Genomic DNA, 23236 nt, shown 5'->3' on the forward strand with positions numbered 1-23236 from the left:
TAAAAAAAGGAATTTTAAAATAATGATAAAAAAATAGAGTTTAAAGACTTGAAATAGATCTCAGAGCTCATTTTATAGATGAAGAAAGTATGAGATTCTATGGGATGAAGAAATTATGAGATGAAGAGACTCATGTGAAATAACCGATTCAGGTCTATTGCCATTAAACCCTGCTGGCTCCTTTTAAATGCATTTTCAGTAATTCCTACTTATACGAGGCATCAAAACCTTGACAAGCTGTGGATTTGTGGCTTAGAAAAACCACAGAAGAGCTAGTAACTTCAAAATAAGTGGGAATGACACAAAAGATTCCCAAGAGGAGACTCGGGTTATTGGTTTATGTTTGGGAAGGGATGAATTCTTTGAGAACAAATGAAATGGTTTGCTAATTTTGTGCTTAATTTGAGGCAATACTCATGCAACGGATTGGGCTAGATAAAAGAAAGTTATAACGAGATCCTCTACTGCTAGAGCAATTAATCTTTTTTTTGGTGGCTCCACAGAGGTAATTGATGGGTAGCAACTGATCTGAAAGAGTGCCAAGGAATTCCATCCACAGGTAGAAATATTGCCCATGAAAGAGACCCTTACTTCTCTGCCAGAAAAGTCTCCCCAACTCTGTTTAACAGAGTAAGGGGGGTTGGGGGGAGACTCCTTTCTGATGTTCTGAGTGAGCATCTTAAAAATTCAGGGTTATGAGACTGGTCTTGTCCATATTTTTTCAGTACCTCTTCACACCTAATGGATTTCCAATCACTAATAAACATCTGCAGAAAATCCCTTAGTGACAAGTAATCCCTTATCTAGGTTTCTTTTAATAGAACCCAACAATCTGCAGAATGAACCCTAGAGTATCTCTTCAGCATCAGGTGGCAACAGTCAATCAAGTCCCTGGAATGCAAGACAATGCCGGCCGCTGGGAGGGGGAGGGAAGGCCATGCCTTTGGACATGCCACAGGGGAAAAACAAAAGGCTTCCAAAGTCTCTGGCTGGGACTCTGAGGCTATTGTGGGAGCTGCGGTGCTGAGTGTTCTTCAGGAGAGGCGAGTGGAAACTTTGCTTTGATAAAAGGCATCCCAATATAGGAACCTCACCCCAAATGGTCTTGCCTCTCCTTGCCTTGACATCTGGAGGAGAATAGAATTGTGAGGAGGTACTTGACCAAACTCATACATTTCAAGGGGGCTGACTCTCAGCATCCACCTATTTCATCACCACTGTTTGTTCTTGAGTCTCCTCAGAGCAAACGAGGGCCTTGTGGGCTTAGATGAAATGGGAGAAATGGGAGGATGTTTTCAAGTCTGCTCAGGGGTGCCTGGGTTGTCACACACACACACACACACACACACACACACGGTGCGTTGGGTGGGTGCTTATTTTGCTATTCTTTTTTTTATCAGAATGAGTGGCAAAGACACATTTTCCCCCCCGTCTTCCTCCTCCTCTTCCCAGTTGCTTTACCTTCAAGGATGATTTGTTTTATTAAACTGGCTGTCCCTAGCCTCTGCAGTACATAATAAAAGCCTGACATAGCAGGCTGCCTGCCTTCTGCGTCCTGCAGACGCTCATCATAAGTGTCAGGACATACCAAGGTTAGCGGTCACTGCAAGTGTGCTCGCTGGCCCAAACCTTGCCAAACGCTCTTGGCAGCTGAATGAATGTCAGAGAGAATAGAAGGGGAATTACAAAGGTTAAAAAGAAGACAGCCTCTCGTATTTTCTGGAGACAGGGCAGCTGATTTTTCACACCTCTGAAACGGCCACAGGCTCATCCATCGGCCTCTTTCTGGGGATCTAAACCTTGCCCCTTGCACAGCTCCCTGTGGCTCTCGTACAATCCTCCATCCCCTTTAAAACCTGGTCCACTGGCCTCATTTCATCAGTGGGATGATGTTTGCAGAAATGGAGAAAATAAACCAGGCATAGACCTCACTCCCTAGCTCCTCTCCCCAGTAACCAAAGGCTCACATGGCTTCTCAAGCTTATTAATCAAGAGATGACAATCTTATCAAGATGGATCCTCTTTTCAGTTCATCCTTGAAACGATTTTTTTTTTTTCAAACTTCAGTGAAGAAATGGTAAAGGAAATCTACATATGGGCAGAAGTGGCTAACTGCTGGGAAAGTAAAATCTTGGTTTACTGTTTTGGTGAATTAGTTCTGTGTGTGGGTTTACTTTCTTCTTGCTCCTTCATTTAAAAAATACTATAAAAGGGCAATAAAGTGCTGACTGTAGGAAGACAATGTCAAGGAGAAAAGGGTACTGGTATTTTGGATACTCTTCACTGCTCGCCTTGGAGAGAGAGTTATTCTTGTCACAAACCCTTTTGTCTGCGTCTGCTGACGGCTCGCCTGTAGCCAGCAGCATACTTTAACTGTTTTGTCACCTCCTAACATCACATGCGTCAGCTGTTGGGCTTTTGTTACGGGTATTGTAGAACTAATCCGCTGTGGCTGGTCTACTGTGCAGTAAATAAAACAGAAACGGGCTTCTCAGACAATTCTGCATGAATATTTCAGATGGCTTTTACAACTCCGATTCACAAAATCAAATAAATAAATAACTCCCACAGTTTTCCCCTCAGCCTCTCCCCCACACACAGAAACAAAACCCCTCAAACTCGACCCAGGTGCCTCCAAGTCAACTGCATTGAGGGCCCTGCCTTGAGCCTTCAAGCAATTGTTTGAGTGAAGTTGAAAGAGTAGAGCTCTCTCAACTTCAACACCAGGGTGTTTATAATTATTATTAGACTTAAACACATCTGATTCCAAAAAACTGGCTAAGTGGCTCTGAAAATCTCAAGAGCTCCTTCTCTCCTTGGGATTTCTTTAAAAAAGAAATATCATGTCATCACAAATATATAGTTAGAGTTGCCCTATCAAACTGCTTTTATTGTTTCCACTTGCATTTTCCTCCCTTCCACTCATCTGAAAAGGGTCAAAGAAGATGCTCGTGCCTCTAACTCATCCTAAGAGCCTTTCCAAAATGTGTAACCTGTATAGGAGCACAAAAGGAGAAGCAAACTTTAGGCTGGAGTTTTTTGAAACTGAATTGATATTGCGAGTTCTCTTAAGGGATAAATAATGTACTAATCATACACAGTGAGGCATTTTTCTGGATGACTCGTGTCTTTGGAGAAGTTAAAAAGGGCATTTGTATGGGGCTGTCTGTGCATGCTCATGTCTGCACGCATGCGTACACACATGCACACGCACCCCTAGATCCTAGGAAAGGAGACAAAGTTGAGGTACTTTCCCGAGCATTCATTCACCCTGGTGTGCACGTGATTCCTCTAAACAAACTCTCTCGTCCCTGCTGTTTGTTCAGTAAATATTGATCAAGGAGAGACATAGTTCCTGACGGCAGTGGCACAAGCTGGGGACTTAGACTGTAGACAGAGTGGACTCAAATGGATAAACTCTGATGCTTTACTAACCCCTTATTGAGATTATCCAATGAAAAGGCAAGAACAGATACGTTATTGCTGTTCCTCTCCTCTGTCTCACTCTCACTGAATTCTCCTGCCTGAGGCAGAAGAGGGGAATCTCAGAGCTATGAAAGATGGTGACAAGATATTGTGACTAGGGATCTCCCTTCACAGTCACACACATGCTTACTTTGTGTGTACTAGCCAGGAACTAACTGGCCCTTCAGAAGGGCAGAAAGGATGCTTCCCAGAGGGAACCATGGGATTGTGTCCTAAAGCCCTCTCATCAGGCTGATGGATCCAGTGGGAAAACAAGCATGAATGTGCTTTGGAAAGTGTAAAGCAGTTTCCAAAAGTAAGGCGGTGGTTTGAACCTTAAGGACAAGCCCACTTTCTGGGAGACAGTTCACTGCGATTCATATATGTGTGCAAAGCAGTGTTCTGAGAGATGCTCTGAGGAGGTTCACGTGGGAGATTTTATCAACTGAGTCAATACGCTGAGAAAAGTTGCTTTGTGTTTCCTAAGTTTTATTTCCATCACGTCATGATTCTGATGCGAATCTTGTCAGGGGCTGAATAGTCAAATACATTTCCCTTGGGAAAGCTGGTTTTAAAGTCACATCTAGAGGCTAGGTTTTGTGTTTTAGGGACAGAGCACCCCAGTCAAAGAGTAAGGTGTTTTGAAGCGTTCCTGGAGAGAGTGACACGGGAGCACATACACTACAATATGTAAATCAGATGGCCAATGAGGATTTGCTGTATGACTCAGGGAGCTCACGCTGCTGCTCTGCCACAAGCTAGAGGGGTGGGATGGGGTGAGAGGTGGGAGGGAGGTTCAAGAGAGAGAGGACACGGCTATACTGATGGCCCACTCATGTGCATGTACGGCAGAGGCCAACACAATATTGTGAAGCAATTATCCTTCAATTAAAAGTAAATAAATTTACTAAGAAAAAAAAGAGCTTCCACCAAATGGTGACAGAGCTGTTCTCACAGCAGAGGCTGCCCGTACCTCTGTTGGGAAGGATGGATTTTTCAGGGAGCAGTGGCTACAGAAGTGTTTGCCCACATGACACCAAATGAGGCTGAGGAAGACTGTGTAGCCACAGCTGAGCTTTGAACGAAAGTCTCTGCCTCTGATGCTCCAGGTAGATTCAGCATTCAGGGACCTCACGGGATCAGGTTAGTATGAGGCCCACGAAGTGGCTCAGCCGGTAAAGAACCTGCCTGCGATGCAGGAGAGCTGGGTTCAATCCTTGAATCGGGAAGATCCCCTGGAGAAGGGCATGGCAACCCACTCCAGTATTCTTGCCTGGAGAATCCCATGGACAGAGGAGTCTGGAGGGTTATAGTCCATGGGGTCTCAAAGAGTCAGACACGACTGAGCGACTGACACTTTCACTTTCTTTCACAGGATTTGGTTAGTGTGATGCCCACAAAGTTTTAGGCATATGAGTGGGCTCACCTCCCTCCCACTTACATGTTTTGCTACTTGAATATGTGAAGACTAAATGCTTATAGGAAGTGGCTAGAGTTCAAGGCTGTCCTTAAAACAAAACAACCAAAAGAAAAAAACCTCCCCCCACCATGTTTCCTCGGTCTAAGCAAAGGAACACATGGCAGTAACAGTCTGTATCATTTTTTTTATAAACCTTCAAAAGAACAATGTTCTCTTGAGCAAAATTCAGTAGCATTCTGTAAACATTAATTTAAGGAAATCAATAGACTCAGTGAGCTAAAGCCATATTGCAAGATAAACTGGCCAGAGTGCCACTTTGTCAAATAGATTTTCGTTTTCTCGGCCTGATAAAGACAGTTTCAAAACGGGGCAAACGTGTTGCAACCAAGGTTTGAAAAGTATGTGGCCTTCAAACAGTCTGCTCGTTTCTCCTACAAAGCTGGATAAACAGACTTTAAAAATGATAGGATGGTTCAGAATTGATCTGGCTCTCAAATTTTACATGGGGTAGATTTTTTTGGTTGTCTCACAGGAAAAGAGAAAAACAAAATATCACACGCGTGGTCAGAATAGAAAATACAAGTACTTGGGAGAAGGGGATAAACTGTCTCTAGAGAAAGAGCTCTGGGGGGAGTGTCCATTGATTCTTGTCTTTGGAAAAAAAAAAAAAAAAAACCAGAAGGGAAGAAAGAAATCTTTATTCATGCTGACCTGATAGGCAAACAGACCTTCCTGCCAAAATCCAAAAGCCAAAATCTCTAGTGGGTATGGGATTAGAGGTTTGAGCTGTTGGAAGCTGTTTCTTCTGTGAGTACCACCCAATGTCAAGTCAACGTGCGAGGGAGGGGCTGGGGGTCAAGCCCTGGGAGGGGGCTGGGGCTCAAGCCCTGGGAGAGGGCTGGGGAAGGACCTTGAGACAGCAAGATCCACACTGCAGCCTCAAGGGTCCTCCCAGCCAGCCTGCAGGAGGTGCAGGGAAAATCAGGAAAAGGGGCGAAAGGAAAGCCTGTGTCTCGTCTGCCGCTGTGGCAGGGACCTGCTCTGAGCTTGTGGGAATACACTTCCAAGTGAACTGCCGCCCAACCCGCAATGCCCGACCAGTCCTTATAAATGCTGACAGAGTGGTGTCCGGATAGGATATGGTTGACATGGTCCATTGGCAGGAATGTAGTAAAAAGGATGTAACAGTCCCACGGAAGCTGCAAGGTGGGAGGTTGAGGATTTACCTTGAGTGGACAGTGGAACACCACGGGAAAGGATGTCAGGCAGGGGACTCTGGTCTTCGGTGTGGCGGTGTGGGCCTGGCCATCAACCCTCACATGGACTTCCCTCAGCAGCCCAAAGGAAGTGCCAAGGCTGCCCTGAGGGGTTTCTTTGTTTCCTCATCTGAATTTGAATCATTTACCTTTGAAGGGGCTTCCCTGGTGGCTCAGATGGTAAAGAATCTGCCTGCAGTGCAGGAGACCCGGGGTTCAATCCCTGGGTTAGGAAGATCCCCTGGAGAAGGGAATGGCAACCCACTCCAGTATTCTTGCTTGCCTGGAAAGAGTGGATATTTGGAACATAGAACTGTATTTGGAATATTCAGAGAAGCAAATTCCTACACCTTTCAGATGCTGATAATTGATAGAGCATAATTGATAATTGATAGGGGCTGGAATCGAGCATTTTGAATAGTTGTGACTTTCACAGTAACAGAAAAGACTGTCTTCACTTCCATGCTACCTGTTAATAATTTGTGTATACACTTTAAGCTATGTAAACATTCCACTGGCTACTTTGCCTATCAAGATAAATAAAACCATTTCTCCCACAGCCCCAGAAAAGGAAGTACTAGCTTGCTAGGAACAGAAGGACACATGCCTTTATAATAAACTCTATGAGGCTGTCAAAACTATGTTGTAGGCCTGAAATCTGGTTCACCAAATGTGCCTAAAGTGGCCAGTGTATTTGCTCATGCTTGGAGGTCTTGGCATTGTATGTATTAAGAAATATAATAATTATCATGTTACTTGCTATAATGAGTTTAATTTTTCTTCTCTCCCAAACTCTACACATGTCTCAAAGAGTGACTCCAAGTTTAAATAAGCATTAATCAAAACAAAACAAAAACAAAATCAGAGGGGAAAAAAAAACATCAAAAACTAAAATCTAGTATTTTCTCCCATCCCTCCATCCCTGAGAAACTATGAAAATACTCTCCCATCTTAAAAACAAGGGCAAGCTCTCTGATGGAATTACTCATCTAGTAGGTTGTTCGGTAAGATTTGGACCAAGACTTTGCATCAAAGAATCATAGTTCTGGAACTTCAGAAGGAGAAAGGATCTGAGAGTTCATCTTCTACCAAAGACAGAAAAAGCCTCGGACAGGGGTCGGAAAACTCCTTCTGAAAGGGGTCGGACAGTAAATGCACAGGCTTTATGGGCTGGGTTTGGTTTCTGTTGCATATTGTCCTTCTTTTCACAACCTTTACAAATGTAAAAACCATTCTTAGCAAGGGCCATAAAAAAACAGACTCAGTGCCAGATCGGCCCTGCGAGCCAGAGTGTGCCAACCCCTGCTCTCAGCCAAACTTAAGAGCTAGCCACTTTTCTGAAGGCCTAAAGCTCTTTCATTCTCCTCTAATCCCGTGTCCCTCACTGGGTCAGCGCACTAGCTGTTCCTGCGAGGGTAGCTGGGATCGACTAACTCAGATTCAACCTGGATTGTCACACCACTCCTCAGATGTGGGTAAGGCTGCACTTGTCTACGGGAATAGTTCTTGGACCACACACAGAGATGCCAAGGACCAGGTGGCCCTCCGTCTTGCCCTGCTTTGACAAGGAGCTTTTCATTAGGCACTTCCCTGCCAGCAAATATTCAAATGTACTAAATGGAGGACTCCATCTCTCCTTCGTGATGCAGGTAATGAATCAACTTCGATGGAAAAATAAGCACTAGATAGCCGCTCCGCAGCCTTCACTAACTTCAAGTCACCCCATGAATTTTGTGCCAACCGTGTCAGAGTTCAAGACAGGCTGATAGCGCCTGAAGTTTAACTTTTTGCTACCATTACTGGGTGAGGCGGTGGAATGAATAGGGCCAAGCCTGGTGCCCTTCTTGGATGGGAGATTATTCAAAAACAACAGGGCATCAACTCTTCAATATTACACAGAGGGAAGCTGGGGCACAGATAATCCGCAGTTACTCCTGTTTCGTTGGAGAATGCATTACGTGATTGTTTTCTGCAGAGATTTACCTCCATAATTAAGCGGTGCCCAGGCGAACATGAAAACCAGTCTGTGTGCCCTTTATTCGTGGGGATGGAGTAATAAGAGTGAGAAGCCCGAGGAGAAATGGGGTTGAGGAGATGGGGTTGAGGCAGGACAAAGAACAGCATGGAGCAGAGTGAGCAGGAGAGAAGGCACAGGCAGATGCAGACGCTATGTGAATAGAACCCAGGTTCCGGGAGCCTCTGCTTCTCTGCCGACAACTGCTGATGTGTCCCAGTAACATCTAGGTGGTTTGGGACAAGGACTGGGGTGAAAGGCACAAAAGTCAGGAAAATTCCGCTTTGTATTCTAGGGAATTCTATGGGTTTCTCCTCCACGATTACCCTTTGTATTCACAAAGCTAAGTCAGCTAGGAGTTCGTGAAGGGCTTTGACATTCCTTTTTCAAGAAAGGTAAACAGCTCAGAAAGACAGAAAAGTCAATTTCAGAAGGATATCCACTGGGAGACTTTTGGAAGTCCTCTAGTAAACTACCAAAACCTCTTGAGGTGATGTTTGTGGCGGGAAGACTTAGGATGCTGTTGAGGGAAGCTCAGGACTCTACAGACAGATTCTTTTGTACACTTTCAGGTCACTTAAGCTGATAAATCTCTGGGAATTCCCTGGTGGTCCAGCGGTTAGGACTCCGCGTTTTCACTGCCAAGGACATGGGTTCAATCCTTGGCCAGGGAACTAAGATCCAGCAAGCCAAGCCAAGTAGTGCAGCCAGAAACATACACACACACACACACACACACACACACACAAATCTTTGAAAAATACACTATACTGAAGGAAATGCAGTGGCCTTGAAACTGTCCCCTACTTCTGCTTCTGATCATGCCTCTGCCTACACCCTTACTCAAACTCCCACACATTTGTTCCCAGTAGATATATTACCTTTTACTTAATTCATTTTTAGGACCAGATTTTATTTTCGACTGTTACTACTGCTGCTGCTGCTGCTGCTAAGTCACTTCAGTCGTGTCCGACTCTGTGCGACCCCAGAGACGGCAGCCCACCAGGCGCCCCCGTCCCTGGGATTTTCCAGGCAAGAACACTGGAGTGGGTTGCCATTTCCTTCTCCAATGCATGAAAGGGAAAAGTGAAAGTGACGTTGCTCAGTCGTGTCTGACTCTTAGCAACCCCATGGACTGCAGCCCACCAGACTCCCTCGCCCATGGGATTCTCCAGGCAAGAGTACTGGAGTGGGGCACCATTGCCTTCTCCGTTCGACTGTTAAGGTAGCCTTAAAAAAAAAAAAAACAGAGGCTGAGTATAATTACCATGAGAAAGATGGAAAAAACAAATCCAAAAGGCCAGTGTGAGGATTTGATACTCCCAACCACAAACTTGGGCTTCCCTGGTGGCTCAGCTGGTAAAGAATCTGCCTGCAATGCGGGAGACCTGGGTTTGATCCCTGGGTTGGGAAGATCCCCTGGAGAAGGGAAAGGCTCCCCATTCCAGTATTCCATGGACTGTATAGTCCATGGGGGTCACAAAGAGTCGAACACGACTGAGCAACTTTCACTTCACTCACAACCACAAACTCAGACATACAGAACTCCAGTGGAAAAGACTTTTATGATCAACTTATGATCATCTGGGATATGCTTAAAGGAAAGGGTGATGTTGCTTTTGCAAAAACTACCAACCAAGCCTCAGAGTGAAGGTAGCTATGGCATCTAAAACAATCAACTCTGTCCTGAAAGAGGGGAGATGTTGTATATGCTACAAAAATGAACACATATTACCAGGCTGGCTGTTTGGGTTGAATTGTGGCCTTGATGGAATGTGTGTGGGGACAGGGATACAGGCTCTCTGTTCATTTGTTCAGGTCCGTATCACCTCCGAAAAAACCCACAGGCATGAGGGCTTCGTGGATGAATGTCCTCACTGTTTGGCTGCCGTAGCCAACACAACAAAGTGAGCAGCACATATAATGGCAATAAATTGTCTATAAATTTGAAAAATTCATCACTCTAATCCCAGCAAGGGAGTTGCCATGTCTCCAAGGACACTGTTGAAAGATCTGCAAAGAGGTCCTTGGGAGAACACTAAACTGGGCACCCTGGAGAGTTTTACTGAGATAATGAAGCTGCAGCGGGGCCCCGAGGGTGGAAGCGGCTCCACGTGGACACCATCTGTATTCCCAGGGGCTCCACAGTCACGGTTTAAAGCTTTGCATCATGCGCAGGACTTGTGTAGAGAAAACAGAATGTCTTCTATTCTAGAACTGCAGAATTTCAGAGCTAGAACACAGCTCTGTCTTTAATCTTATCACTTTACAGGTGAACAAAGTGGAGCCCAATGAGGCAGGTGCTGCCAGAGGCAGACCCCCCCTAACCTGGGGCCCCTTCCACCTTACCCTCTCATCTCATTAGTGCCCTTCGCATCTGGAACCCATGACTCCAGATTCCCAGAGCTCCTGCAGCTGCTGTCACCTTTATGGCCAAACTTGGGGCAGAAGGAATCCCTTTCTCTTTTCAAAACCAATGTTGCACTGACTCCCTGTCCCAATTCTAAGGACAATTCCCTGTTTGCTCTTCTGTTTTGTGTGTTTTCCCGTTTAGGGTAGGCAGGAAATGCTGCAGTCGTTGGGTTACTGATCGCCGCAGTCGTTGGGTTACTGATGGCCGCGACAAGGTAACTTTTCTTTGGCTTGCTAATGAATGAAAGCAAGTGCTCATACAGCACTTACTTTCTGCTAATATATTCGTGGACATTCATTTGATTCTCACACCAACTCTGTGAGGTAGGCACTATCATTTCCCCTGTTTTACAGATGAGGACACTGAGGCAGGCACAGAAAGGGTAAGACACTTGCCAAGGTTTCACTGCTAAAAAGAATCAGTGCTGAGGTTTGATCCCAGGGACTGGTTCCAGACTCTAGGCTCTTAAGTTCTACTATTATGAGTCCAGGACCTCTGACACTGAGGGCTTCCCTGGTGGCTCAGATGGTAAAGGATCCACCTACAATGCAGGACACCCGGGTCCGATCCCCGGGTCGGGAAGATCCCCTGGAGGAGGGTATGGCAACCCACTCCAGTATTCTTGCCTGGGAAATCCCATAGACAGAGAAGGCTGGTGGACTACGGTCCATGGGGTCCCAAAGAGACATGACTGAGCAACTAACACTCACTTTCATAGACATGGAAAAGACTTCCCCAAAGGAATTCCCTTTTAAGATCTCAAGGTGATGCTTTTATAATTAAAAGTAAACCTTCTTGTAAGGGAACATTTTGTTTCCTGCTTGAGAACAATACAGAGACCAGAGCTTTCTTGCCTTAGTGGTCATTTTTAGACACCCATGCTCAAGGCTAAGGCTGTGTCTTCATGATGTCAAACACTCCAGTACTTTACCTATCAAAACACTGAAAACATCAGCACAGCTGGATGGATCTGTGCATTTTTTATGTGCTGGATACGTTCCGTAGACACAATCAGATTTGCTGGAATACTTGCCAACAGTCTCATAAAAAGTTCTCACAGGGTCATTTTAACCAGAGAGTGCTACCGAGATGCTACTCAAGAAATCCAACTTCTGAGGATGAACTTTTGCGACAATCAAAAAAGTCCCATTGGAGGTGAGGGAGAAAGCCATGACGTGGCTGCCCCCTCCAGCTCTCCCTATTGTCCTAGAATTGTAACTGTACCTCCAGAAAACACAGTCCTGCCGGAAGAGCATTATAGAAATGATGGGGGCAGCCCACATACTGTATGAGATTAGACTTTTAAAAAGGATTAGGGCTCCTTAATCTGGAGAGATGAAGATTAAGAGGGAGTAATGATCAAAGTCTATAAAATCAGAAAGGAAATGGAGAATATGGCCCTAGTCCTGTTCGTAAATCCCAGGATATTCTAATCAGGGCTACCCCTTTGGAGTTTCAGGGAAATCACTTTAACAGCCATAAAAAGAAGATACAATTTTCACAGCAGGTAATACATTTAGAGAATTATTATCTTGAGAAGTGGTGTACTCTGAGAATGAAGTTAGATTTTATAAAAGGTTTAAATAAACCCAAGGGTGATAAAACCATAATGATCTAATAATGGGAGGTTAAGAATGTTCTGGGGACATCCTGAATCTTTTGAAAATGATGCAATCAATGACAGGTTCCCGCCTCTCCTGACATGCTCCCTGCCCAGGGCTGGTGGCCTAATGATCTGCCCACCTTTCTCCTCCCTTTGTGACCTAGCTTTGTTCCTAATATTCAGACCAGGGCTCAGTGACTAGAAAAGCTCGGAAACCTACTACAAACGGCAACTCATTCTTTGAAGGGGGTTTTCTTCGATTCTTACCAGGGTCTTTGTCCTAGGATTCTGAATAAATTTATGAACTAATTTTTTCCTTTTGGTATACCTTAAAATTAAAATCTACATTTTACTCAAACATAGAGACATTGGAAACATCTTATGTTGCAGCGGTGCGGGGATAAAATTGGTTAAACTCTCTACTGGAGAAGCTCCTCATAATACGCTAACACAGATCAATTAATTCACATTTAAGAGGAAATTAAACATACCGATTATGTAGTTCCCAACACAGCCCAAGATATTAAGCTCTAAAATTTACTGCAGTTAATGTAGAAATCAGCACACCTTAACAAAAGCTGTGGCTCCGTCCAATACATAGAGGAAAACTTGACAGAAATGTTTCAGTTCCTTTCCAAAACAGCCATGCATTCGTCACTTTCAATATCTAATAATAGGTCGTTGTTGGGGGCTGGGAGGGTACGACAGCAGAATAGAGGCGGGGGGGGGGGGGGGGGGGCGGGGGGGGGAGAGGGGATTTGGGGAGTCGGTAGAGCGGAGATCAAGATTCCATTCAGAGACAAGGAACCTTCCAGATGACTCAGTGAGGCATGAAGAATATTTTCTGTACTCACACTTTAGACTGCTTACTGAAAACCTGGTAAAATGTGGCAATGCACAGAAAGGAATAACAGAGCCAAGGAGAGGGAAGGGGTGGGAAGAGGTGGGGCTAGAGGAGAAAGGTGTCCCTCTCGAAGCCATTTCTAATAATGCTTCATTCTAACCCTAAGGACCACCATAAACTGGGAGCAATCCCTGGGTATCTTTTCAAAGGGCAAGTATGAAAACGTCAGTCCTCACCCTGGGGGCGCCACTCCGAGTCACACGGATTCATCTGGGAAAGGGCAGACCGGGAAGGTGGGAAGGGGTGGGGTTGGGTTCAAAGGTGCAGTCACCGTGCTCCACGTGGTACACTTTTGAAGGCTCTGGGCAAGCGTGCCGGGACATCTGGAGTTCAGAAGTCGAGAAAAAGGGGGGAAGAACCAGGAAGATGAATACTCGATCATCAGCGACACAAAAGAATGGAGCAAAAAGAAGCCTGGATTTGGGCACTGGCGTCTGGCAAGGAGGCCGCCAGCAGGGCTAATGAAGCATTTGTGGTGCAGGACGATTGCCAACGCAACAAAGAAGATGTGCTTGGGCTCTGCAGATGTGCCAGGGCCCCCAGAGCAAAATAATGACATAATCACCATCAGTGTCACAGACCAGACTGTACACAAGGTGACGGGGGGGGGGGGGCTGTAATACACACACGGGGAGGACCCACCGGGGCCCACTGCGGCTGCGCCCTGAGGTCTGGGATGCGGGCACAACCGCGTGCCCACCTCTCTCTATCGCAGTCTCACTTCCTAAGGTGAGGCTTGTCCCATCACCCATCACCAGTGGCTTTTTTTTTTTTTCTTCCAGTCCTAGCTACTCCTGATGAAGCCACAGAAATCAGAAAAGCTTAGGAGAAATTTGGACTGGCTGGAAAAGGCTTGGAAAAAGAGAGAAACGGAAGAAATGGAAGGGAGAGAGTTTTGAGTCAGACTCCCTCTGATGCTGCTAAGCTCTGTGCTCTAACTTCCATGACCCTAGCCACCAAGCCTGAGGGATAAACATGAGCATGGGGTGTCGTCAAGGTTTCCCGCTGCAAAGAAAATGCAAGACATATTTTGGGGAGCCTGGGAGCGAGGGCCACACAGTAGCAATAAAGAGTCCACCTCAAAGAGCCCCACAACGACATGAAGGAGGAGGGGGCTGCCCTGCCCGTTTTAAACAAGGCTGCTCAGCCGGCCTCGTCACCTGGCCTGGCTCCTGCTCCGCAAGGTGGGTGTATTAGTACAGCTGTCTGGCTTTTAAGTGACTTTTGTCAGTTTGAAAGTGAAAGTCTGTTTGAGGAGCTGAAAGAACAATAACCCAGAGGCCGGAAGAAGGGCTGGCAACACAAAGGACCTAGACTACACTACTGTCCCTTTTCATGGCTTCTACTGAAAGATTCATAAGAATAACTTTAATTTTTTATGAACCACCCCGCCCCCCCATTTTTGGTATGACTATATTAGTTGTGTCAACTTCCCGATCCAGGGTTCTCTCTAAATAGCAAAGGGTCTGTTGTGAAAGCGTCTTCAAAGAGCGGTGGGGACAGAATTGCTTCTGGGCATCCTGCAGGTCCCTTTCTCCAGAAGACACAGCTCTGAGGGACACGGAGATGCTCTTTCAATACGGGTCCCTCCACCTCGAGGTCCCCATGAACACTCCGGCCCCATGATCTTAAACCTCTCTAATGTGCTGGTTCAGCTGCTCCTAGGAAGAAGGATTCTATTTGTTTTCTTGGCTTCCCTCTGTTTCACAGGAACAGTAGTATAATAATCACTCATGGCTCTCTTTTCCCTTTACTTTTCAAATAGCTGTCTCCACGGCGCGTCTTTATTTGGTGTCTCAGCTGAAAGGGCAGGGGTGGGTGGGTGGCGGGAGGGGTGATGCGGAACAGCTTTTATTTGTTTTATGTCATGTTACCAAATAATTGGCTTGAGGCAATCGCTGAAGGTGAAACAATATTTTAAAACTGGGATAATCTACTTTCAAGAACCAAAGTCCGAAGCTTCATCAAAAAGTGTGTTTGCCCAAACACTTATTCTGGCAAATGTACACCAAAGCAGTTAAGAGAAGTGAGTGAATGATCCATTTTCTGCCCTATGGCTGAAAAAGAACCGAACAATTACAGTGCAGTCAAATCCTGGGGGCAGGGTTAGGGTGGGGTGAGGAAAATTTGATTGAAAATGGTATCTGCTACATGAAAAGGGATCACCAACTTCTGAACAAGCTTGGGGTTCGCTAAATGAGTCTGTTTAACCTCGGCGAAACAAACAGGCTGCTTTTCAAAAGGTGGTTAGAACCTCTACAGACATTTAATCCAGGATGGGCGGAACACAGTGATACTAACCCCCTGAAAGCTCCAACCACCACCAGCGGCACTCAGCAGAGAACTGGCTCCCTTTCTCCTATTGATAACCCTTTGTGGGGCGCAGAGAAAGAGGCGAGGCAAGGAGAACTGAATGTCAGACAATGGCCATCACGCCACACAGTCTCTGAACTTTCCTCATCTCTGAAGGACAATTAATTATGAAGGCCTTAGGGGTAGGTCGAAGCAAGGGAAAAGCCCACTGCCATCCCAGCACCGCGGCTGCCCCCTCTGTGTTTGCTAAATGGCTTTGCCTGTTGGGGTACAGCCACCAATAGATAGATCACTGGGTAGGGTAGGGGGCTGGGGGGGTGGGGGAAGAAAGCAGAAGATTTTTTTGTGTGTGCGCCTGCCCTTGTATAATTCTATTCTCACTGTGAACTCATCCATACACAAAACACAAGGACAATTTTTTTTTTTTTTTAAAGAGAGAAAAGCCACAGGGTAGGTTGCAGCAGAAACGGCCTCTCAGTGGTGTGTTAAAAAGGATGGTCTTTTTCACCAAATCATTTCACAGAGGCAAAACAGACAAACACAAAGAGTTGAGACTTTTTCTCCGACATTAAATGGAGTAACTGATAAGGTCAGACATATGATACCTAAAGACATGAATCTGTGAACTCTTGAAGTCAAAGGGCCTCTCTGTGCCGAGGAACAATCTTTCAAAGGAAATAGATCATAGAACTCCACTGAATCCGCTTTAAACTTTATGAAGCAGGAGGAGAAAAAGCTCTAAGTAGGGAAGCTTGACAGAAGAGCCTTGAACTATTTTCTGAAGGAAAGATGAGACCCTCCCTAGGCTGCCACAAAACATCTTTTTTTTTTCTAAAGGCTCCTCTGAACTTCGATATGTGCCAAGACACTGCCATTGAAAGCCGTATAATTATGTGCTATAGCCACTGTAGAAAATGCTTTGTTCCCCCCAACAAAGGACAATAAGCAAAGTAAAGCGACATTACACTGTATCTTTTTCTTTAAGAATGTTGAGAAAGGTCATGGAATGCTATAACTAATAAAGCTGTTGAGTAAGGAGGTTTGAACGTTGATCTTACTGTGCTTGAATGTAACCCGATGACAAAAAAGACACAGGGCGCTAAAAATGCAACGACGTGACCAAACAGATGATAAACCGATGGGCCCGCTTCATTATACCGATCAACACCTTGAGTCCCAAAAGGATGGAGGTGCAGAAATGAAGCTTGGGGTCCACACGTCACCCTGCGCCCTCCCCCGCCCCGCCGCCCCCAGCCCCCACCCAGTCTGGTGTCCTTTACTGCTCCCTCCTTCAAATTTCAGGCAATCATCCCGTACAAGGAGCCTGTTCCCAGACAGCCATGTGCGTACAGATATTTAGAGAACATTCATTTAGTCTCTTAAAAGATCAATTTGGCTTGTCAGTGGGGGCACTGGCAGGGAAAGAAACAGCAAAGGTTTCTTTTCCCTCCTTGCCACCCACCAAGAGTGCGTTGTGCGATCATTTAAATGGCGCCTCAGCTTCGAGGCCAAAAGACAGCGAAAGGAGTAGAAGGGTTTCCCCTCCTGCGCCAGTTTTCCAAATGATCACTCATATTTAAGTGTCTATTTGGAGCAGAGGGAAGCGCTTCCTAAATCCACCTGTCCCCATTTTTCTTTAAAGAGATGACAGGGCGAAGGAAAGCCTTCCAAATATATTAAATCTTCTTAAACACGCACTGTGGGGCAGGCGGGAGTGGGCTGGGAGTGGGGGTGGGGCTGGTGGAGAGAGGAGATGCAATGTGTGTGTTTAAGCGTCAAGTGTTTGGGTGGGGGGGTGTTTTGGTGGCGGGGAAGGATATGAGGAGTCCCGGCTTTCCATCTTCTTTCTAAGGAGAGAAGACATAGAGAGAGGCCTGCAGAAGGACCCTTCCTGCTTGTCATGTGACACCTAGAAAAAAACAGTCAAACCACAAGCAGCAGGATGGAGCATGCGCCGCGTGAGTTATGCGTATCTTAGGAAATGACATTGACAAGCCTGCTAATCAATGGGTCAAGGTCTCTTTGCTATTTGCTCCTAAGCCTTCCATCCAAAGCCCTGGGTCTATCGAGGGCAAGGGTAGTCAGTCCCTCTTCCTTGGAGTTTGCACCCAGCCCGCAGTTAATTGGCTAGTCACTGATAGCCCACGGGGACGCCTGGCTGATCACGGCGGGGAAGAGCTAGCTTCCAGGACTGGAGAAGGAGAAGGCCGCTCAGGGCAGCCTGGAAGCTGACAGTGAGCCTGTCTTCTTTTCGGCCACAGTTGTGAGGGAACCAGAAAAGCAATCCAATTGGATGTGCGCGCCCCTACGGTCAGAAGGCTCCGCCTGGATGAAGGTGCCCACCACATTCTCTTCCCAACCTACAGCCAGGCCATGCCAGACCCCCCCATCTCTGGGTTGTTCTGCCTTTCTCGGAGGCCAGCCTGCCACAGTTAATCCAGAGTAGATGTCTTCTGGGTCTCCTTAAGCAGTGCGTTTAACCTCCGTGACTTACACGGATTGGTTGCCTTAGTTGAGTTCTTTGCAGAAATGTGTAAACGCGCCTTGAAAACTGACAGGGCGCACCACCTCCATTCTGCGCCAGAGTTGTGAGGGAAACAGAAGTAATAAAACTGCACTCCTATGCTTCTAAAGTCAGAAGTATCGGTGTGATTTAAAAACTGGGAAGGAATCCCAAATCTCCTTTCCCTCCCCATAAAAACCAATTTTGGAAGCTCTTCAAAGTGAAGTGAGAATGAAGCATGGAAATATATACCATAACACCTGGAAAGACAAATTTATTGTTGCCAATCTCGTTTAACGTGAGAAGGGGGAGTGAAAAGCATGGACACGCCCCTCTGCACACCTTTGGGAGGGAGGTGCCCGACTCCTGTCCTGCAGCCAACTTTCTTCCCTTGAGCACAAGCTGAAAGCGTGGTTCACCCTTCTCTGCCCCCCACAGGGTCTTCTTCCACCTTCCCTGGGTCTTCTCAAGCTCTCACCACCCCAAGTCTGAAGGCTATGCCAAGAATCTTGGCAATTGTGTAAACTGATATAAAAGGCAGAACAGCCTCTCCTGTCACTTAGGAGGTCCTGACTCACACAAGCCAGGAAACGCAAGGGTCCAGAAGAGGAGGGAGATGCAAGCCACTCCTTCTGCACTAGTGATAAACCTTCCCCATCTGCTTAATTTTCCCAAAGGCCAGGGGTCAGCAGCCACTCCAGCCTTGAGAGCCATTGGCGGCGGGGGGGGGGGGGCTGGAGGGAGGTGGGGCTTCATGGTGACAGAGGCACCACCAGCAAGCTCATGACAGAGGCAGAGATGGAGCAGGAAGCTGAAAAAAGACAAGCGTGGGAGGAGAGCAAGAAGGAAGGAGAAAGTGGTAGTGAGAGAGAGAAGCATCAGCCTTACCCCTGCTCTCTTTCCCTGGCTCCTCTATTCCCACATACTTAGAGCGACTTTAAAAACAGTATAAAGCTTTAGGCAAGCTGAAGTTTTCCTTGTGTTAATATCCATATCATTATTAGTACTCACATTAAATAAGTTAATATTGGTAGAACACTTAGAAGAGTGCCCATGATAAACAGGGGGCTTCCCCGGAGGCTCAGTGGTAAAGAATCCGGTGCAATGAAGGAGACCCAGGAGGCGAGGGTTCGATCCCTGGGCTGGGAAGGTGCCCTGGAGGAAGGCATGGCAACCTACTCCAGTATTCTTGCCTGGAGAATCCCATGGATAGAGGAGCCTGGCGGGCTACAGTCCATGGGGTCACACACAGGTGGACGCGACTGAAGCGAGTTAGCATGCACACACGCATAAACAGAATAAACAGTCAATACATGTTAGCTATTTCATCATTGCTACAAGCCACTGATTAACTGATTGAGAAATTTAAAACTGCAATCAAGAAAGAGGTTTTACTACTTGGCCAACTAATACTCAGTTGGTTTAACATATTCCTTTGAATCGACTGGCTCTTCATGTAGACATACCTTCGGTCTCTCTACCAGGCCCCATCTCTGTTTCAAAATGTAAGGAGAAACCAGGTGTGCGGTTCTCTGCTTTACCATCTTCTTCACTTGCTCATTTCAGACTACAGATATATCTGACTTAATCTTCAGGGGAGAAACTTAGATGGGTAAGTCAAGCAGTGAAGACAACAGCAGCTAAATCGGCTTGAGGCACTGGGTCCACCTCCGCTCACAGCCACCGCCCACACTGGGAAAGCGACCACGATAAGACAGTGGCTTTTTAAGCACCTCACTTAAGCACTGACCTCCATGCACCAAGGCACAGAAGAGAAGGATTATCTCATCTGAAGCTTTTCTGAATCCGTGCCCCAAACTTCCTAAATTAAAAACTAAAGAGAGGCTGAATTAAAAACTAGTTTGTGAACATAAGGGGCGGTGAGGCTGTGTATGTGCGCACGTATGCGTAAGCGAAGGGGGCCGCGCAGAAGCCACCTCCTGCCTCGTGTTTAGCGCATTTCCGGAAGGAGTCTAGTTTTTTACCAAAGGAGGAATAAGGCCCAGAATAGTCCAGTAACTTGTCTGAAGTCACATGAGAAGTGACAAAACTGCTCCCTGGGCCCCATCCTCTTTGCGCTGAAGCAGTCTTAAAATAGACACTGCAGATAAAGGAGAGGTGGCCTGGCTGCAAGTGGATATGATTCACAAAGAGAGGAATATCAGATGTTAATCATATTAAAGGAGGATTTAGATGATGCTAAATGGAGCAGCTTGCTGGGTACCTCTTGATGCCAGCCATCCTCTGTTTGTGTCGTTTTGGCCCTTACACTGAGTAGGGGATTAAAACCAACCAGGTAAGGTTTAAACGACCCTAAAAAATCCTAATGGGCACTGTCAGGATTTGTTCTCTCAAGTATGTTACTCAGCAAAAATGCACAAACCAGCCCATGAATCTCAGGCAATTCTTTTATGAAGCTTGACGCATGCTGCCAAATGAGTATTTATCATAATAAACTGTAATTAGTTCACCAGCATACCGTTGAATTCTCTTAGCTCAAAGTTGACAGCAATAAACTTATTAGAAAGGGGTTGCGGAGCAGTGAAGCTTTTAACAAGATTTCTGTAAAACATTTAGCCATTGTCATCATGTAGGGGACACGGGTTCAATTCCTGGTCAGGGAACTAAGATCCCATATGCAATGCAGAGTGGCAAAAAAAAAAAAAAAAAAAAATTGCATAGCCATCATCATATGCCTCAGCTTTAGGAGAAACCTGCTAGGGTGTTCTATATATATAGTAAAGCAGTGCTCTGTTATGAGACTTTAAAATAGTGAGGCAGTAAATACAAAAGGGCTTCCCTGGCGGCTCAGATAATAAAGAACCTGCCTGCAACACAAGAGACCTGAGTTCGATCCCTGAGTTGGGAAGATCCTCTGGAGGAGGGCAAGGCAACCCACTCCAGTAGTCTTGCCTGGAGAATCCCATGGACAGAGGAGCCTGGTGGGCTAAAGTCCATGGGGTCGCAAAGAGTCTGGAGAATCCCCATGGAAAGAGGAGCCTGGTAGGCTACAGTCCCCGGGGTCACAAAGAATCGGACCCAATAGAGCGACTAAGCACAGCATAAGTACAAGAAGGATCCTCAATTCTAATATGTTCAGCCAAGGAAAATCTATGCTTATAACCCATTTGACAAGAAAAATACACTGGTCTTGGATATCAAAGAGAAATGGGTGGCTTGCAATATCAACACTCTAACTTTCAAGGAAAAACCATGCCTTTCCCACTGCTAAGCTTCCACAGTCAGTTCTTTCTAAGCTGCCCAAACAGATCAGCTAAAACCACTGGGATACAGGCCCCTTCAGAGGAGTGGGGGTGAGGTGGGGCAGCGGAAGTCAGTTTGTTATTGACAAGGCCAGATCAAGGTGTCACTCTCTCCTTCAGTGTTGAGAACTTGGTAGACACTGGGGTTTACCTATCTGTGTAAGGAAAGAATACTAACATGAGGTCCCCACACAAGCAGATGTGGGAGAAAAGTTCTCCTCGATGACGCTAGAAAAGGACCAACTTGGTGAAGTCACAGCCTGTCCACTCTTCATCATCAGAGGTTCAGCCTGCAGAACCCTTGCCACATTCCCACCTCCACCCATTGTTGCCCCAGCCAGTAAGGCTCAGCAAAATGCCTTTGTGGGTACTGGGAGATTCGCTAGTGTTGTCTCATGGAGAGCCATCACGTTGCAATGAAAAATGCTTGCTAAGGCATCACATCAGCCAGTAAAGAAATGCCTTACTCATAGCCACACATCTCTTATTTTTGCATAGATACTGCTTTCTGGGAATCATCACTACTGTTTCATAGGTACCTAGAATATGTAGGATGTAGACACACAGAAGTGTGTATAAGACCTTATGAACGGAGAGCAGTATGCTTCTGAAGCTACACGTATGCAAAATGAACACATGAGGGTGTCCTCCCAAAAGGACAACAGCAGAAACAGACAAGCAAAGATGTTGACGGAGCTCTTAACAGGTACTTAGTAAATTCTCACACCATTTCTTCCAGCAAGGAAATGAATGCTGACGAAAGTTAGAAACCATGGACTCACTCCCCAGTCAATCCTTCTGGATTTTTTAAGAAGCAATTTTTGAAGCTATCACTGAACAGAGCATCTTATGTCAGCTATATACACGTGCCGGAACCTCAATGTGCAAAATGCCTCTTGGGGTAGAGACCTCTTTTCTGGAAAGTGAATCACTCTGTGTGTGTTCCTTGCTGCCATTTTCCTTGGATTGTCCACTTCCCTCTTATGTGGCCACACACGTCTCCCATGCCAGCAGCAGAGGTGGGGGATGGGAAAGGAAGCAGAAGTGGATGAGCTCCCGGGACTCTGACGGAACCCAAAGGGGAGCTCTTCATTGACACTCCACACCTCTTGCCCTACTGGTGGACACTTGTGTGAGATACCAAGGCAAAAAAAAAAAAAGGACTGATTTGGGACATTTCTAAAGCAAATAATTTTTTTTTTTTATAAAGGGGGAATGACCAAAAAATAAAGATGAATTCCTACCTCAAAGTCATTTGCCTTATTGTAGTGCATGTTCAGAGCTCTGTACAGCTCACAGTCTCTGGTTATAGACAGCTCTTCAGTACTGGTGACCCCATCGTTGATGGCTTGACGTGCGTACTTCTCCATCTGAATGTAGTAGAACTCACGGAAATTGCTAAACCACTTGATGAGCTGCGAGGTGATGCACCTGTTGAACTGTTAAATTTAAATGTTGAAAAGGATAAGAACATTGCCGTTTTTTCCCTTCATTCTTTAAGCATTTGAAACATTTTTAAAGTCCCCCTCTCCTCCTCACTTGGAAAGGTTCTTTTTCTAAAATTCTACCCAAATAGTGGCAAGACAGGCAAGAGCAATGATATTCTCATGGGATATAATAAAATCGACCAACAACGAAAACTGCATCTCCACTCTACCACCCCTCAAATGGAAACCCCATGTTCTAAATCTGATTTTCCTTAAGCCGAATATCTTATTTGCAACATTGTTCTTCATCTTGTGGTAGAACCAATTGCGTTTGTATACTTCTTATGGAAATTTGTTCAAGCCAGAGAGTCCTGGGAAGTCCTTCTATTCAAGTACCAGAGGTGGTGAGTCACATGACTTCACCACTAGCGTGATTTGGGGGCAGGGGGGTGAGGTTAAAAGAGAATTTGCGTTACTACACAACAATCTCATTCAGTGCTAAAAGTGGTTTTCACACAAAAAGGGAGGAATCTGGCACCCACTTAGTTTTCAGTCATGGGTGATCTCTGTGGTCATTGGCTGTGGTTCTACTTAATGTCTGTGCATGGGACTCATGGTCGGTGCTGTCTGGCCAGACCTCCGTACCTGTTCACAC

At 45.9% G+C, this 23236-nt stretch overlaps 1 protein-coding gene across 5 annotated transcripts in view; it reads right to left on the reverse strand.

Annotated features, from left to right (window-relative positions):
• PROX1 (prospero homeobox 1) overlaps positions 1-23236 on the reverse strand; it is a 55775-nt gene that overhangs the window by 9719 nt on the left and 22820 nt on the right. For all 5 annotated transcript variants that reach the window (XM_013970386.2, XM_018060737.1, XM_013970387.2 and 2 more), the window contains exon 4: positions 22399-22593. In XM_013970386.2, coding sequence (XP_013825840.1) covers positions 22399-22593 — 195 coding nt within the window. The remainder of the gene's footprint in view (positions 1-22398; positions 22594-23236) is intronic.

Source organism: Capra hircus, chromosome 16 (assembly GCF_001704415.2).
Source record: "Capra hircus breed San Clemente chromosome 16, ASM170441v1, whole genome shotgun sequence".
NCBI classification, from domain to species: domain Eukaryota; kingdom Metazoa; phylum Chordata; class Mammalia; order Artiodactyla; family Bovidae; genus Capra; species Capra hircus.